Source organism: Desmodus rotundus, chromosome 1, assembly GCF_022682495.2.
Source record: "Desmodus rotundus isolate HL8 chromosome 1, HLdesRot8A.1, whole genome shotgun sequence".
Classification (NCBI taxonomy): domain Eukaryota; kingdom Metazoa; phylum Chordata; class Mammalia; order Chiroptera; family Phyllostomidae; genus Desmodus; species Desmodus rotundus.
This window is the reverse complement of record NC_071387.1, coordinates 107,130,843-107,149,967: the sequence shown is the minus strand read 5'-3', so window position 1 is coordinate 107,149,967 and position 19,125 is coordinate 107,130,843. Positions and strand designations below refer to the sequence as shown.

The window sequence follows — 19,125 nt, the reverse complement described above, 5'->3', positions numbered from 1 at the left end:
TCATACTTATAAGTTCTTTGGCTTCTACATTTCCTACACTATTTTTACCCTCCCCCTGTCTATTTTCCACCTATCATCTATGCTACTTATTCTCTCTACCTTTACCCCCCTCTCCCACTCCCACTCCCTTATTGACAACCCTCATGTTCTAGTTGTTTGCCAAGTTTGCTCTCGTTTTTGTTTTATGTATGGTCGTTAATAACTGTGAGTTTGCTGTCATTTTTACTGTTCCTATTTTTTGATCTTCTTTTTCTTAGGTAACTCCCTTTAACATTTCATATAATAAGGGCTTGGTGATGATGAGCTTCTTTAACTTGACCTTATCTGAGAAGCACTTTATCTTCCCTTCCATTCTAAATGATAGCTTTGCTGGATACAGTAATCTTGGATGTAGGTACTTGCGTTTAATCTTGGGTAATGTAATTATGATGTGCTTTGGTGTGTTCCTCCTTGGGTCCAGCTTCTTTGGGACTCTCTGAGCTTCCTGGATTTCCCGGAAGTCTATTTCCTTTGCCAGATCGGGGAAGTTCTCCATTATTTGTTCAAATAAGTTTTCAGTTTTTTGTTCTTCCTCTTCTCCTTCTGGCACCCCTATAATTCGGATGTTGGAACATTTCAAGGTGTCCTGGAGGTTCCTGAGCCTCTCCTCATTTTTCCAAGTTCTTGTTTTTTCATTCTTTTCTGGTTGGATGTTTGTTTCTTCCTTCTGGTCCATACCATTGATTTGAGTCCCAGTTTCCTTCTCATCACTATTGGTTCCCTGTACATTTTCCTTTGTTTCTCTTAGCATAGGCTTCATTTTTTCATCTGTTTTTCGAACAGATTCAACCAAGTCTGTGAGCATATTGATAACCAGTGCTTTGAACTGTGCATCCGATAGGTTGGCTATCTCTTCGTCGCTTAGTTGTATTTTTTCAGGAGCTTTGAAGTGTTCTGTCATTTGGGCCATTTTTTTGTTTGTTTTTCTTGGCGCGTCTGTTACTTTAAGAGGCGGAGCCTTAGGTGTTCACCGGGGCGGGGTAATGCTGGTCGCTGCACTGTGACGCTATACGTGGGGGAGGGGCCGAGAGGGAGCAATGGCGCCCGCTTCACTCTCCTCCGGATTTCAGTCTTTCACTCCGCTACCCACAATCAAACTGGGCCCCTTTGGTGCTGGTTCCTGAGTAAGTGGGCCTGTGCACACTCTAGGCCCCTGTGGGTCTCTCCAACAACCTCTCCTGTGAGGCTGGGAGTCTCTCCTGCTGCTGCCCCAACCCCCAGGGGCGCTTTCAATCAGAGGTTTGAGGCTTTATTTCCCCGAGCTGGAGCCCTGGGTTGCGCAGCGGTCTGCTTCTCTGCCCGCCGTTTGTCCAGTTTATCTGTGGGCGAATGTGGTGCCGCAAGGTGCTACCCGCCACTCTGCCTGCCCCACTCTCCGCCACTCTGAGTCCGGCCCTCTGGGTTTATCTGTGCAAATGTGGGACCGCAGGGTCTGCTAGTGCTCGGACTGCCTGCGCCATTTGTCCCACACTCCACCAGTCTCAGTCCCGCCACAGCCACGCGAGTCCTCTCCACCCCAGTGCCGTCTCCGCCCCTCCTACCAGTCTGGATGAATGATTATTTTCTGTTTCCTTGGTGTTGGTCCCCCTTGCTGTTCGATTCTCTGTCAGTTCTGGTTGTGCGAGGAGGCGCAGTGTGTCTACCTACGCCGCCATCTTGGTTCAAGCTCAATCAACTCTTAAGAAAGCCCTTCTCTTCACTGAAACTCAGGGGAAAATAAAGAAGTCTGAACCCAAACATTCAAACGTAACATTTTGGTCTATTCACGTTTTTTGTTTTTGTTTTGCTTTTTGGACAACACACGGGTAGTTTTCTTCCTTTCGCAAAGCTATATAGTTTTGTCATACTATGTAAGATATATGCTGTTTCCATGTAGTAGGTCCTAAAAAACTGAACACATCACGAGAACATTCACCAAAAAGCAGTAGCCAATAATCTATTAAGTAGATGTACCTTCATTAGCTTGAGAATCCCCCATTTCTAGTCATTTGTGGTTTTTCCAATTATTCACATTCTAACCAATCTTGTGGCAAGCACCTAAAGATTGTTTTCCCCTCCCTTTCTGTGTTTAGAATGATTTCCTTAATTTTCGGAGCTTCAGGAGTTACATTTTTTGCTGACAAGCAAAATCAAAAAGGTCTCTATAAGTTACAACAACCAACAGCCCACACTGTACTCTGGTGTGTTCTACTTAACCAAAACTAAAAATGGCTCCCTTGTGCTTCTGATAAAAATTAATCCTGCCAGGTAACTGAAACATCTGCCAATCAAAGAGAATAAGATGCGGAGGGAAAAAATAGTGTGCTTCAACTCTTCACTTTGAGTAGGATTAATAAATAGGATGGGGTATGTGTGAATTTCAGCCGCCTCACCCTCAAGGTTCAGGAAGTGAATTCCTTAGAGGCTGACCGAGTAACCATGCTGCTGTGTGTTTACTAACACTGCAGCAGGAGAGCAGGTAGTTACAGCGGTCTGTGCACTGGGGCCACTAGATGAGGAGCCTATATTTAGGCTCCTAGCAGTTGACTGCACACTTTGGGAGCAGCCTTCCACCCAAGTCCATTCCCAAAGGGGTGGTGCTACAGCAAGGTTCCAGGAAATGTGGCATCTCAAAGGTTTGAGAGGAAGTAGCTTTGGCAGGCCCTCACTGAAATGAACAGCCAGGCACAAAGTCAAAGGTGTAGAGCAGCATTAAATCATTCCAGCTGAGTCAGGAGGGCAGGCCTTGTGGATGGCCATGTGCATGGCAGAGAATAAATGAGACAGGGAGATCCAGATGCTGCTCCCAAGGGGATCCTTCCTGGGAACCACAGAGTCTTCCAGGAACAGTCAGTACAAGGCTACAAGGCAGCCCACATCCTTTAGGACAGGGACGAGCACTGCAGTGCTTGGGGGCGGGGGTGCCATGTCTGTTATTCTCTTTGCAAGGGGTGGAAGGATAGACAGGCAGGAGGCAGGATGGCTTGGCAGAGAGGCAGAAGAGACCATTTGGGTGGTGAAAAGAGGCCCTGGATTATCCTTAGTGGGCACCCCAGCCAAGACACCCATCCTCACTGCTGAGCCCACCTCTTCATCCCAGAGACTGAGCAGCACCCCTCCCCTTCTAGGCTGGCTTGTGGGCAGCCCCACTCCAGCACCAGCACCAGCACCAGCACCAGCACAGCACAGCACCTACCTGCTCCACTGCACACTCTCCAAGCCTGTGGCAGCACTCTTCTCTTCGTCTGTGGTGTTCTGCTCCTGCATGGAGGTGCTGGCCGCCAACTCCGGGAGCTTGCTGCGCTCCATGATCACCATCTCTATCTCTGAAAGCAAATACAGAGATTGGAATGAGCCCAGACAGCTTCCCAGACGTAGATTTACAGACAGACTTGTGTTCGAGACCAGGTTCCAGTAAACTGCTTCTAACACATCAAGCAAATATTCAACAGCGGTGACAGCAGCACCAGCAACATACTGGGAGAAAATAAGACAAAGGCTAGGACCTCTCTTTCCTTTCATCTTGGCATCATCAAGAAACGAGTCGCTGATTATGACAACAAAGCACAAATTGCCAAAATTTATTTTATTTCAAGGGTTTTAAAAACTATATATTTTACTTTTTGATATCACACTTCCTTCCTGGAGTTGAGACAGCGCAGAAGAAATATGTGGTTGATGAAACATAACCAAGTTCACTGAAAACACTCCGAAACTGTTTACACTTTAGAAAAAGCTTTGATGTGACTGGAGCCTTTTATTTTCCTTTTCTATTTACAACTTCTGGATGGCAGAGAGAGGTTAGGAATCCAGTTCTATTTTCCCCAATTAAAGAATGGCAACTTGCAGCAACTGACTTCAGCATGGTGTGCATTTTATTTTCCATAAAACGGCACAAGCCAATCAAGGAAAACATCCTGACTTAGTGACAGATCGCTGTTGCCCTGCGAGGCGTCCTGCTACAGAGTTCCTTCACACGTGCATAGAGACCTCCACGTACTTATTTCTCAGAACACAGAGTTCAGTTCACTTCCTCCATCTTTGGGAGAAAGAGTGAAGGGAGAACAAGATGATTAAAATGTGAGCCTGCATTTCTGTTTCTGGAAAGATGGGAGCATACCTGGGTTCTGACATGACCCTGCCATCGTCCTTCCCTGGACTCGCACAGGGGCCCCCACTTGGCCACTGCTTCCTTCCTTGCTTGCTTAGTTTGTTCTCTACACAGACCCAAGTGATTTTAAGTGGAAATTAGATCATGTCACCCTTCCCTTCAGAACTCCACCACTGCCTTCCCATCACATTCAGGATGAAGTCCAAATGCCTCCATGGTGTCAAGGCTTTGCATAGCCTGGCTACCGTCCACCTCTGACCTCAACCCCTGGCCCTCTCCACTCAGCACCACTCCAGCTGTGCTGAGCTTTTCTCACTCTTCTATGACCAGCCCAAGCTTGTTTCTGCCCCAGGGTCTTTACACAGCTGCCCCCTTTTCCTGGAATGCCTCACCCCAGGTCCTCCCTTACCCAGCCATGACTCAATCCCATCACTCAAGGCTCAGATGTCACCACCTCAGAGACATCCTGAAGTCTACCTCCACCTGTGTTTCCTTTACCACTTCTAATTATTAATTAAAGTGCATACTTCATTCAGATTTCCTTAGTTCCCCCCTAATGCCATTTTTCTGTTCTAGGATCCCATCTAGGAAATCATATCACATCTAATTATCATGTCTCCTTAGGTTCCTCCTGGCTGTGACAGTTTCTCAGATTTTCCTTGCTTTTGATGACCTTATAGTTTGAGAAGAACTGCTCAGGTAATCTGTAGAATGTCCCTCAATCTGGGTTTGTCTGGTGTTTTTCTGATAATTAGATTGGGGTTATAGGTTTCTGGGAGGAAGACCACAGAGGGGAAGTGCCCTTCTCATCACATTGTATCATATCAAGGGTACGGGGTATCAACATGACTCATGACTGCCGATGTCAATCTGTACCACATGGCCAAGCGTTATGTTGCTCAGGTTTCTCCACTGGAAAGGAAGTTTTCTCCTCCTTTCACTTCATACTCTTTGGAAGCAAGTAACTAAGCACAGCCCACACTCAAGAAGGGGGGAGTTACGTTCTATCTCCTTCGGGTGGAGTAACTACATAAATTATTTGAAATTATTCTAAATAGTTTTGTCCCCCGACCTTGAGTTCACTTTATAGCATTTATAACTACCTGGATTTTATATTTTCTATTTATTGGTTTGCTTGCTGCCTGCTTGCCTTTCCTAGTAGAATGTGGGCTTCATAAGAGTGGTTGCCTTAGCTGTGTTGTTTGCCACTAGAACTCCAGTGTCTAGCCCAGGGCCTGGCACACGGCAGGTGCTCAACAAATATCTCTGGAATGGACAAATGGATGATTGGTCTAGCCCAATGCGGGAGGTTCTGACAGCGGCAACACATATAGGGGTGATCCATAACCCCACCCAGCCTGCATCTAATTTGTGCACAGTGTTCTCACAGGGGGGTGTCACGCACATCCCTACCACCCAACTGGGATGCTGCTAAGCATGACTGCACTTGCGACTATCTTGTGGGGTGGAGGAGTGCACCTCCCACACGTCCACATGGGCCTTGACCTTGGCAGGGGATGGGGGGCCTTGTTCTCACCAGGCCCTTCTCTCCCTGCACTGCGTTTGGGAGTCATATGCCATTGATTGAAGTCTCTCACAGGGCTGTCCCCCACTACACAGGTGGGGGCTGACATGACTTTTAAGTGATTTGTGGACAAACATTTTCTTTGCATAGTTCTGTATCTATTTTCATGTGCATTAGAAGAAAATTCTAACTGCACAGAAAACCTGTTCTCGTGAGAATGTTACTGCTTAGGATAAGGCTAAATTTAAGGGAAAAAATGTGAGTGGAATCACAGAAAGCCACTTAGTAAACAGTAGTTCAAGTAGCACATGGATTTGTCAAGGGGCAGGAGGTGGTGAAGACTGCTGTCTGGGAACCATCAATCTTTCCTGTCCCTGTGTCTGTCCCTCCACCGACCTCCTTAAGGTGCCCCCAGCTACCCCAGTCTTCTCCACAGTGAGGCGCAGATATCTCAGTGGATATGCAAGGTGATTCACTAGGCAGTACCTCTTTTATTTTTACTTATTCTCATCTTTTTTTAATTGTTATTCAAGTATAGTTATCTCCATTTTCCCCCCACCACTATCTCCTGTCCCACCGCCCCCCACTTCCCACCCTCAATCCTACCCCACTTTGGTTTCTCCATGGGTCCTTTATACATGTTCCTTGACAACCTTTCCCCCTTTACCCCCGTTACCCCTTTCCCCCTCCCCTCTGGTTACTGTCAGTTTGTTCTTTATTTCAATGTCTCTGGTTATATTTTGCTTGCTTGTTTGTTTTGTTGATAGGTCCCACTTATAGGTGAGATCATATGGTATTTGTCTTTTACTGCCTGGCTTATTTCATTTAGCATAATGCTATCCAGTTCCATCTGCTATCAGTTAACACATGGTACTTATAATTATTTTCATCTTTTAAAAAATCTATTTTGTTGGGTTTTTTAAAAGCTTATTTATTTATTTTTAGAGAGGGGAAGGGAAGGAGAGAGAGGGAGAGAAACATCAATGTGTGGTTGCCTCTCACGTGCCCCCTGCTGGGGACCTGGCCTGCAACCCAGGCATGTGCCCTGACTGGGAACTGAACCACGACCCTTTGGTTCACAGGCCCCCGCTCAATCTACTGAGCTACACCAGCTAGGGCTATTTTGTTGGTTTTTATAATGTGGGTAATATTAGCACAGTAAAGTCAAATGTATAATTTATAATAAATATATTTATATTTGGGAGATGCATGCATAAATTACGTATTTATTTGTTTGTGATTACTGCTAGGGTGTGCCAACAAGGACATCTGAAGACTACCAAGCTAAACTACAGCACAAGCCTCCCACTCTGGTTTCTGCCCTGTGATCTTTGACCTGCCTCCTGCCCTACTGAAAGCTCCCCTTCCTCCTGGCCTGGCTGTCATGGCAGGAACTCAGCTCCAAGCACCTCCCCACCCAAGGTATGGAGCCAAGCCCTAGAGCCTCAGCCTGGAGAATAAGCATGCTGTGATCTGGTTGGCCCCTTTCAGTTTTTAATCTCCCTGGACACTATCAAAATTCTGGAGCACAGGAGGGAGAGGTTAGAGACAGTGCAGTCCAGTGCTCATCAAAATTTGTTAAACAGTTAGACATTAATTTTGAACGACAGTTTCCCATGGCATACTAAGCAGTAAGCTGATGAGAGCAGAGTTGCTCCAGGTGAAGAGTGGGTGGGTCCCAAACCTCTCCAAACCATGAATTCCCTCAGGTGCTCCATGGAGGCTTCTAAAGCTCCTTTGTGAAACTCTGGAACTTCACACGAAACTACTTGAAAATCACTGGTTTGGTCCTGGATACTGTATATGAGGTAATGGAAACCCAGAAGAGCAGTGACTCTTAATACAGCTAGAAAAGTAACAGCGAAAGCCAGGACTACTCCCCCTCCCCACCTCTCACGTCACATCCAGTGCAGGACCAGGCCCACAGGGCCTCTCCACACAGAACAAGGTGTGCAAACCTTGGCTGGGTCACCCTAGTTCTCACAGCTGTAGCCCCATCCCTCCTGACCCAGTATACTCCTGACCCAGCCAGCATAGTTGTGGAGTGAGCTATTCCATTTAGATTACTTTTCTAGATGAATATAGAACAGTGCTTCCAATGCCAAAACAGTTTCTTCCTAGCTTCTTGTTAACAATTTTATCCAAACAACCCTTAAAAGTAGTGATTCTTACCTAGGATCTGACAACTCCCTGTATGCAAAAGGCTACATGGGCATGAGAGGGGCGGGTAACAACTTTTGGGGGAGAGGGTCTCCCCAGATTCTCATTGCTCTAAAAAACATTCTATAGCCATCTTTAAAAGAGGATTTGACTTATCCTGGTGATTCAAGGTCAAAGTGAACCCCCCTTTATGCCACACCAGAATATCCAGCGTGTTTCTGTATGGCCTTCTGTACCCCCACTACCCCTGCCACGATGACATCATGCCTGCTTTCTTCCGAGGGTGCACATGCCATGCTCCACCACTGGGGAAAGCAGATCAGCGGGCTTATGTGAACTCAGATTTCCACTGATGGCCACTAAGGACTCAGGCCCTATTGATAAATTCCCAGGGGGCTCCATCTGAACTTCAGTTATTCCATCATGAGCCCCCAACCAAACCAGGTTTCTATTCGGGAGTCTGAAGGGACTGCGACAATAACTTAGCCCAGTTCTGCTCAAACTTCAGTCATCTGCCTGCCTCTACAATTCTGCCATGTCTGTGTGTTGCCTGTACTATTTGTTATTTACTTAATCATTTTATTTGAACTCACTTTTTTACCTAAATATATTTTAAAAGAATACTTTCTAAATAAAAAAAAAAATTTTAGTTAAAAAAAAAAAGGAAACCAAAGCACTACTATACCCTTCAACCCAAAAATCCCACTTGCAGGAATTTATCTGGAAGATACACCTCCACCAATAAAATGCACATGCACAAGGGTATTCATTGAAGTATTATCTGTAATTGCAAAATACTGGAAACTACCTAAATGTCCAAGCAGAAAGATTAGATGAATAAACTATGGTACACACAGTGCAGCTGTAGAAAGAAATGAGGAAGAACTCCGTGAACTGATATGGAGTGAGTTCCGGAGTTATTGCTCAGTAAAGAGATTGCACTGCCAAAGACCATATATAGTGTGTTTTTCTGTGTGTAAGAAAAAAGGGAAAATGAGAACACATACACACATATGCTTCTTTTTACAAAAAGAAGCACAGGAAGGATATTCCAGAAAACAATCAAGTTGCTTATATAAAATAGGTGGGGGAAACGGATGAAAGGAATATGGGAGTGAGGAACATGCCTTTTGACATAGTTTTCAGTTTGTTAATATTCCATATATTAAAAAAAAAGAAACTGAATCAATAAGAATAGGAAGGGAAAAGCCTGAAATAGAAAAGTTTTTAAAAACGCACATTTATTTCAAATGAATATACCTACCCAGAAGGGAAATGAGAGGAAGGACAGACTAATCCGAGCAGTTTAGGAAAGTGATACTTAACTCTAAACCCCCAGTCTGGGGATAGGTGAAGGACTGGGGATGGGGTGGGAATTACAAATAATTCTGAACTCTTTTTATTAAAAATAAATAATTCTGAAACTTTTCAGATGTTTTTGCAGGACTGAGAAAAGCAGATCAGCTGATGTTGTTGGGAGTGAGAGCTCTCACTGTGGGAGAAGAGATATACATCTGAAATGGAGAAAGGCAGGGAACAGCCCTCTGGGAACTGATCAGACCCGGAGGCATTGGTATAAACTTATGACTTCTAAAATGTGTATGTATATGAACATTTGTATGTATGTATATGTGTGCATGAATAAATGTGTATTTTGTGCATATACAGGCAGATATTTCCTAGCTCTGTCCCTTGAAAGGGCCAAAAGCCAGACAACCCAGTAGCAATGAGCACATGTAGTACCCAGATCATGGCTTCTAATACCATTGACCATTGAGAGGAACCAGAGCTTTTCAGAGAAATGCTTAATCTCAGGGATGGGCAGATACAAGAGAAGATGAACCTGGAATGCCTTGTTATGCCAGAAAGTGTAAGGACTGCTTGAAAAAATGATGGGGGTTTATCACAAGGACTAAGCAGACAGCTTGAAAGGATTCCCAATAGCTAAATCTGGAACAATTTGAGCAGCATATTAATTAAATACAGTAATGAAATATAAAGCACTAAAAAACTGAAATCCATGAGTCCATGCCAAGAACAAATAGGCATACAAACAAATAAATGTGGAGAAAAGAAGAATCTTGTTTATAATGGAATTCTGAAGGCTGACTTTTAAACATGGAAAGAGTGCTGATGTTGGAAAGTCAACATTCTGCCACCACCTGGTAAAGGCTGCATCAGGCAAAAAGCATCAGTGAATGCCAAGTATAAGGGGGAATTTTAATGAGGTGCAGGGCATCTGCATATTCAGAGTGCGTCCCCATGGACTGCTGATTAGTTGCAAAGAAAAAATAAAGTAACTATATGGTGGAGAAACTGGGCAATACCTTAACCAGGTGACCAAAATTAACATCACCCATGAGGGGACAGAAAGACATCCATTGTGACACCCCAAGAAAGACATGATGTCACCTATGCCATATTCCAATCAAGAATGCATAACCTCAATCTAACCACAAAGAAACATCAAAGACAGAATGAGGAACATTTTATTAAAACACAGGAGGGAGAGGTTCTGTATTCTTTAAAAAATGTCAATGTTGTAAAAGAGAACGAAAGGCTGTGGCAATGTTCCCGAGTAGAGGAGGCTAAAGGGACCTGATGATTAAAGACACTACCTGACCTTAGATTGAATTCTGTACAAGAGGGAGGAAACACGCTATAAAGAACATTATTAATGGGCCAATGGGTGGACTGGAACATGGACGGCACAAAACTATTATGAAGCTGCTAACTGTACTATGGTCATGAAAGAGAATACCCTAATCTTAGCAAATGCACACTGAAGGATTTAGGCGGGAAGGGGCAGGATGAAAAAAATGTTTGTGAGAGTGCATATGTGTGTGTTTGTATGCGTGTGTGTAGAGAGACAGAGAAAATGCAAATAAGAAAGCAAATGGGGTATAATATGTTAAATGGGGTATAAGGTGAACCTGGGTAAAGGGTAAATGGCTGCTCTTTATACAATTTTTGTTTTTTTAATTTTTTATTAATCTGAAATAGTACTGAAATAGTAAGTATAAAATCAATACAAATAGAAAGCAACTGTGAAAGTGATATACATGATGCATAAATAAAAAGGCACCCAGGACAGTTGTATGCATTGAGAAAGGGAAATTCAGGAATGGGAGAGAGGTGTGAAAGACACAGCATCCCTGAACCTGAGGCTCCCCTGGAGCTCATCACTCAACAAGAATCCTCTCACCATGGCCTTTAAGGTCCACTCTGCCCCACCTAAAACAATCTCCATACCCCATAGCTGGGGCAATGCAGATCTAACATAATCTCTGAAGGGGAAACTCAGGCATGGAGGGATTTTTTTTTTTTTTTTTTTTTGAGCTGGTAGGCCTCTCCTGCCCCCCACCCGGCTGCTGTAGGTTCTTCTTCCAGCACTGCCCAATGGGCTGAGTTGTGTAAATGAGCATTTGTTTGGTATTAGTTTCTGTGCCAGGCACCATGGCTCATAATCTTGAAGGCTCCAGCAACCCATTCCAGCGAGTGACCCCATTACACTGCTAGAGGCTTGAGTCTTTGGGAGTGAAGGAACTTGCTGGTGAGGCTGCGACGCTGGGAGGAGAAACCCGAATCTCCAGCTCCGCTGGCTTCAGCAGGCTCTGTCCAGGCCCTCCTTGGCCTCTATCATTTCCACAATATCGTTTCCACAAAAGCCTTCAGAGCAGAAGAGGATTTACACACCCACGTTTGTAGCAACATTATTCACAACAGCCAAAAGGTGAAAGCAACTCAAGTGTCCCTTGACAAATGAATGGATAATCAAAATGTAGTCTATCCAAAAAACAGAATGTTGTTCAGCCTTAAAAAGGAAGAAAATTCTGCCACTTGCTACAACCTGCATGAACCCCAAGGACATTATGCTGAGTGAAAGAAGTCAGTCAGGAAAGGAGAAATACTATATGATTCCATTTATGAGGTACCCAGAGTTGTCAGATTCAGACAGACAGAAAGTGAAATGGTGGTTGCCAGGGGCTTGGGGGAGGGAGAAAGGGGAGTCATTTAATGAGGACAGAGTTCCACTTTGGGAAGGTAAAAAGAGTTCTGGGGCTGCAAGATGGTGATGGTTGCACACCAGCCTGAATGCGCACAGATGTCAATTTCTGCCTCTCTGTGACAACCCTGGCCAAATCCATGAGCTTCCCCAATACTCTGACATTTGATTTTTTAAAATAACAGCAATAATTCATCAACTTGCCTGGGATGATGTGCATTCTAATCTGATTAATATTTGGTAAATGAAGTACTTTTCAGGGAAATGGCAGGCATGACCTCCCAGTAGTCTTTGACTTCATAAATTCCAGGATTTTCTCAGTTGCCTTCAGTGTTCTACATTCCAGCAATCACAGCAAGGGCAGACAATAAAAAGAGGGAAAGGGGAGAATAAGAAGGCTTTAAAAAAAAGATTAAGGGAAGAAGGAGAAAGATGCCCTTGCTGGTTACCAAGGATACACAGGAAGTGCATGCTACTGGCTGGCTTTGGAGCAGAATTTCAAGAGGCAAATGGGACCTAGCAACAACAGTGTGTGTAAATAAGGAGTACTTAGGGTGTCCCTTTCTTCATTTTTTATTATCTTTTACTGAATAGCACAAGATTGAATTCAGAATATTTTTCTGGGAAGTTGCTTTTCAGAGCATTGGAGGTCTAAACTAACCTCCCATCCCTCTCCTTATACTAGTTAAGCCCATTTGAAAAGTGGGCACCCCCACAGCTCTCTACAACAGTAGCCCAGCCTACCAATCCTTCACCCTCTAGACACACACACACACACAGAGCCACCTCACTATTCCTTATAAAAATTAAGAAGGAAACAGGCCCTCCAGGAATTTGCTGAGGTGCCCAAGCATGAAGTCCCCCCCAGCTAAGTTCAAGTACTGCTTCCAAGCTCCTCACTCTACTTTCCATCTTGGCCACGGTTTCTATTTAGTGCTCATGTGTCCCGTGCTAAATGCTGAGGCATTAATGTTCTTATTTCTGACACCCTAAGGATTGGGCATTATGAAGCCCCTCTCAGTGGAGAAGCATAGAAAAGGCAATGACTTGCCCAGGGTCACACAGCTGCTCAGGAGCAGACCTGCATGTCTGGGATTCAGACCCTAACTTCCTGATAGCTAGTCCCTGCCTCACCCTAACTAAAAAACTCTGCTGGGCCTGCGGTTTACTCTAACTTTACAAGAGGAGCCAGAAATGAGGCCAGCCTCCATTCCATGTTAGCAGAGACTTCAAAAACACACATACACACACATACGCAAAGCTGGGGCCACAAGCTCTCAGGTACCCCTCAACTCCCAGCTGACCTGATAGGCTCAAAGTCAGTGCTGTCACCTGCATTCCATGTCCTTGCTGAGATTCCAAGACAAGAGTAGGCTTTGAAGGTTAGGCCATGAAATTGATGCCTACCTTTCCATAGGCAAAAAAATCAGAAGACAAATCCTATTTTTCAAAGAAGAGGTTCAAACAATTCTTTCTCTTGTCTCAGGCATGTTTATTAAGTTACTGCTCTAAGTGAATGCAAATCGCGATGACTGCCCTTTCAGACTGCAGAGCAAGCTAAGACACAAACATACACTGAGAGAACACTCCTTTGGCTGCAGGGACTAGGGCACCCCTCCGTCTTCCTTTTAGTGTTCAGTTTCTGAAAACTTAGGGGCCCTGTGATTTTCTTGGTTTCAGAATGAGTCGCCCATCACACTGAGGTGGAGCAAATTTCTTTGCAAACCGGGGACGGGAGTGAAGGGTCCAGGGGTGCACATTCATTTCACACAACTTCCTCGTCTGGACTTAAATGTGGAGGAGGTGTGAATTTTGGGTGCTGCGTTTGTAGAAAAAAAACATGTTAATGCCACATTCAAATCAGGTCATGGCAAAACTATGACTTGTGACCACATGTCTTTTTACTCCTATTTTTTAAGTAAAGATTTCACCACTAACACGGGGATGGCGGGGTAGGCAAGGAGGAACTGGTGTCAGCATCTCTTCACTGAGGAGACATCTGCGCCTGTCTGTTACAGCTAGGCTGTCAATAAGCCCCTAGATCCAGAGACAATGCAAGAAGCTTGCTAGAGAAGAGATAATTTGGCGGAGAAAGCCACATATCCACCTTAAAACAGGAAGGTAAAAGCTGGCCCTAAAGGGATGAGGACACTGAAATACTGTGGCTTTCTAGGGGAGAAGCTACTGTTTGTGCTGGCCCAGCATCTATGCCCCCTTCTGATGAACACACCTCACTTTTACTGAGGGAGTCACTGTAGACGAACATGTGACCCAGGCCTGGCCAGTCAGCATAGAATATCCCTCTCCAGGGGGAGGACAAGCCAGATCCATCACTACAACCATCACACCCCAGACTTCAGCTGCAGTCAGTGGGAAGTAGATCCTTCTCCACTTGGTGGTAAGTTGGCAGGATGTGAGCCTGGCATTGACAATGGTCATTGCTGCACCTGGGTCCAGCCCTGCCTAGCCTCCCAGTTACAGAAACGATGATCACCCTTTTTGCTTAAGCCAATCTGAGCTGAATTTCTAAACCTTGCAAACTCAAGAATAATAATATATTCTCACTTTTAAAAAAAAGTTGTGCACTTCTGGTCAAGACGGAGACATAGGTAGACACATTTTGCCTCCTCTTACAACCATAAGAAGGATCACAACTAACCTCGAAACAAAAAATACCTAGAACTGCCAGAAAATCAAACTGTATGGAAGTCCAACAACCAATGATTTAAAGAAGCCATATTCATCTAAATGGGTAGGAGAAGCAGAGATGGGGAGCCAGGGCAGAGAGGACGCAGTGGTGTGGCAATGGCAAAGCGGTGGTGGCAAGGCAGTGGTAGCGGTGGCTGGTGGAAGGGGAAGTCTCCCATTCACGTGTGGAGGATAAAAATTGGGAGGGACACCTGGGGAGGAAGCCATCCCAGCCCCAGGCCAGACCGCACAGCCTGTGGTTCCAGCGCTGGGAAAATAAAGCCTCATAACTTCTGGCTGTAAATACCAGTGGGGTTTGGGGCAGGGAAGAAATTGCTGGTCTCTCAGTAGAGTCCATTTAAAGGGCCCACATGGTCCTAGAGTGTACGCAAACCCACCCACTCTGGGAGCCACCACCAGGACAACAGCTAGAGGGGTGCCAGTCGCAAACAGAAGTGGGTGAAGTAACTGGAAACAGGGCGAGTGCTGAGCAAGCTGAGCAAGCTTCCAGCAGCCAGGCTACAGCATAGTCCTCTCTCTGAACCTTCCCCCACATACAGAGCCACAAAGTGGTGAAGGGCATTGCCACACTCTGGCGGTTACCTAAGGCTCTGCCCCATACAACATGCCAGGTACGCCAAGGCAGGGAGTCAAAGCAGCTCTACCTAATACACAGAAACAAACATAGGGAGGCTGCCAAATTAAGGAGACAGAGAAATATGACTCAAATGAAAGAACACAACAAAATCTCAAAAAAGGAACTAAATGAAATGAAGATAACCAACCTATCAGATGCAGAGTTCAAAACATGGTAATCAGGATGCTCAGAGAACCCACTGAATATGGCAGAAGCATAAGGGAAGAAATGAAGGCTACACTAAGTGAAGTGAAAGAAAGTCCACAGGGAGCCAACAGTGAGGGGAAGGAAACTGGGACTCGATCAGTAATTGGAACTAAAGGAAGAAATACACATTCAGCTGGAACAGAATGAAGAAACAAGAATTCAAAAAAAAAATGAGGAGAGGCTTAGGAACCTCTGGGACAACTTTAAACGTTCCAACATCCAAATAACAGGGGTGCCAGAAGGAGAAGAGGAATAGCAAGGAATTGAATACTTATTTGAAAAAATAATAAAAGAAAACTTCCCTAATTTGGTGAAGAAAACAGACATATAAGTCCAGGAAGCACAGAGAGTTCCAAACAAATTGGACCCAAAGAGGCCCACACCAAGACACAGCATAATTAAAATGCCAAAGGTTAAAGATAAAGAGAGAGTCTTAAAAGCAGCAAGAGAAAAGGAGAGAGTTACCTACAAAGGAGTTCCCATAGACTGTCAGCTGATTTCTAAAAAGAAACTTTGCAGGCAAGAAGGAACTAGCATGAAGTATTCAAAGTAATGAAAAGCAAGGACCTACAACACGATTATTCTATCCAGCAAAGCTATCATTTAGAATTAAAGGGAAGATAAAGTGCTTCCCAGACAAGATGAAGCTAAAGGAGTTCATCATCACCATGCCCTTATTATATGAAATATTAAAGGGACTTATCTAAGAAAAAGAAGACCAAAACTATGAACATTAAAATAACAACAAACTCAACTATCAATAATTGAATCTAAAAGATGAAAACAAAAACAAACTAAGCAAATAACTAGAATTGGAACAGAATCACAGAAATAGAGATCACATGGAGGATTATCAGTGGGGAGGGAAGGGAGAGAATGGGGGAAAAGGTACAGGAAATAAGAAACATAAATGGTAGGTACAAAATTGACAGAGTGATGTTAAGAATAGTAAAGGAAATGGAGAAGCCAAAGAACTTATATGTATGACCCATGGACAGGAACTAAGGCAGGGGATTGCTGGAGGGAAGGGGGATACTGGGTAGAGGGCTGTAAAGGAGGAAAAACTGGGACAACTACAATAGCATAATCAATAAAATACACTTAAAAAAAGTTGTTACATGAACTATATTTTCTATACTCATAATTTCCAGAAGGAAAGGCCCCAGGCTTGAGAAGACCATCCAAGGGCCACCGTAAACTTAGATGTCCAGGCAGGACTGCAAGTCTGCAAGTCAGGTTTCACATCCCAGGCACCTCCCCCATCTACACCGTCCTCTGGCTTGAAACTGAATTAGGAAATGCATCTGACGCCCTTCCAAGTCACAGGAATTAACAGCTGTGCAGTTTTACTGAAACACTGATATAGTCTAGGGAGAGAACACCCACCAGCCACACCTTCAAATGTGACACTAACTAAACAATCAAATATATAGTTCAAAAAGCCCCAGAATACAACTCCTGCTGCCCAGTTAGCTGTCTGTTTGCCTGACAGGCATGTGGAAGTCATATTTACTGTTGATGAACTGGACAGGAAGACTAGTGCACATTTGAAAAAATGCTGAGAGGCTTGTTGAGAGCCATGCTCAACTGAGCTCTGAGGCAGCACCAAGTGAATGAACCTCTGGGGAAATTCCTGGATCCTGCGTGGTACAAGCTGGCTGAGTGACTGCCTGGAACATAGGGTTTCGGAAACTGGTGGACGTTCTCTCCTTGCCCTCTGCACAGGGCGAATGGGCCCAGAGTGCAAGAGTCCTCATCCTGATCCCAACAGTGCGCTGCAATGGCAGCCTTGCACAGCCACTGAGCCCCTGTGCACAAGGGCTGGGCTGCCAGTGACTCATTTGGTTGTGCACTAGAGGCCAAGACTGCCTCGTCCACACCAGTTAGTCACAGCCCAGGCCTGGTTAGGAGGCAGCCCTTAAAAGGTCTGGAATGGAAGAGGGTAGCATCTTTCCAAAACGAAATCAATGAAAACACAAAGCATAAAATGAGAGAAAGTCGCCCCTTTGCCCCCTGATGTGGTCAAAGGACAGCTAAATCTAGGGTTTCATCAGACAATTTTCTCCCGAGTTTAAAACAAATATCCAAATGATCTAAATATGCAAACAAGTATGGTTCCCTTGTGTTTTCCCCTCTCCCTCCATCCCCTTCCTCATCAAAGTGACATTTGTTGGTAAAAGTTTTCTGAGCCAAAATGCTTACTGCAGGCTTTCAACAGAAATAAAAGCATAATGGAGATCTAAGCCTTCAAAAGAGGACCAGGTGGCACCAGAGAGGTGCTTTGGTGATACTTACTGAAATGTGATCACGGCATTCACTGACAACTGCCAAGAAAATCAGAATGGGGACATTCGGGTGGGGCGGGGATGGGTTTTGGCAGCAAACTCCCCCAAATAAATGATTTCCCAGTCACTGATTTACTGAGCCACTCCATTTCCCAGCTTCAGATGCCTAGGACTATGGACTCACACAGTCCAGGCTGATGGGCCAGAGAGAGCTGGCTTCAGAGCAGCCACTGCTAGCCCAGAACCCAGGAGGACGGCTTGCAGGAAGTACTCCCCACACGGCCAGCACACCACAGCTGGGAGCCGAAGAGAGCCCGTGCCTGTGCTGGGAGTGTGGTGGGAGCTGATCTTCAGTGACCAGAGCCCCCAGCCCACTTCCACCCCATCACCTCTTTCACCCTGAGTGCCCGGGGCTCTGGCCAGGAGCCCCATCTTGTGGTTGTGTGCCTGGCTCATGACACAAGGAACTGGACAGTTTAAACTTGCTTAATCCTGGAGCAGACCATTGTCTCCAGATTGAGGTCTTAGCATCTAAATAAGAGGGAGGTGAAAAATAAAACAGAATTATTCCCAACAAAGACAAAAAAGAGGACTGAACTATTCTGCTCATTTAGCATATAGGCAGCAAACACAAGTACTCCGCACTGTAAACACACAGGACTTTAAAAAATCTTAACGTAAGAATCCAAGGGATTACATTGCATTATTTGATTCCAAAAAGCCAATCTTATTAAAAGCAGTAAGTTCATTAAACACTGTCCTCTTTTCTCCCTGCAGTGCACTGCAAGCCGCGACTTCTGTCAAAAATCATAATCCAGTAGTCAGGAATAAGAACGGCAGTAAGGATAAAAATAATGATGATAATAACAGTAGTAGTAGCAGCACATGTTTATGATATGGGCTAAGCACTGTTCTGAGCACGTTGCATATGTTAACTCATTTAGTTCTTATAGGAACAAAGTAAATACTGCTTGTTACCTTCGTTTTACAAGTGGGGAAAGTGAAGCACAGGGTGAGAGTACAGAACCCTGCTGCAGGTCAGCCATCCAGTAAGGGCGGGCCTTGTACAGGATCTGCCTTCAAATGTCTGGGTTGTTTAGAGCAGTGATTTTCAACTTGTGTGCCACAAAAATTTTAAAACATGCAATACCTGACTATTTAGTCAGGGGCACTGACGTCTTTTCCCTTAGACTGTCTAAAAAAATGGCAATGGCCAACACAATAGCCATCTAGTGTGAATGAATCAAAACTGTACCTATTTTTTATTGTCAGATCGGCAAAAACTATATTTTTTGGTGTGCCACAGAATTTTAGCAATTTCTTTATGTGTGCCATGAAATGTAAAAGGTTGAAAATTGCTGGTTGAGGATGAGGCACACCAGTGTCAGGAATGAAGAGAGGCACCCGCTGACACACAAGGGGGACCAGACACAAACGACAGCCTGGCTGGCGGCGCGGGCAGCAGGGCAGGGTTCACGGGCGCACTCA

At 44.8% G+C, this 19,125-nt stretch overlaps 1 protein-coding gene across 7 annotated transcripts in view; it reads right to left on the bottom strand.

Annotated features, from left to right (window-relative positions):
* CLEC16A (C-type lectin domain containing 16A) overlaps window positions 1-19,125 on the bottom strand; it is a 227,540-nt gene that overhangs the window by 141,834 nt on the left and 66,581 nt on the right. For all 7 annotated transcript variants that reach the window (XM_053929204.1, XM_053929207.1, XM_045204616.3 and 4 more), the window contains one exon: window positions 3,215-3,344. In XM_053929204.1, coding sequence (XP_053785179.1) covers window positions 3,215-3,344 — 130 coding nt within the window. The remainder of the gene's footprint in view (window positions 1-3,214; window positions 3,345-19,125) is intronic.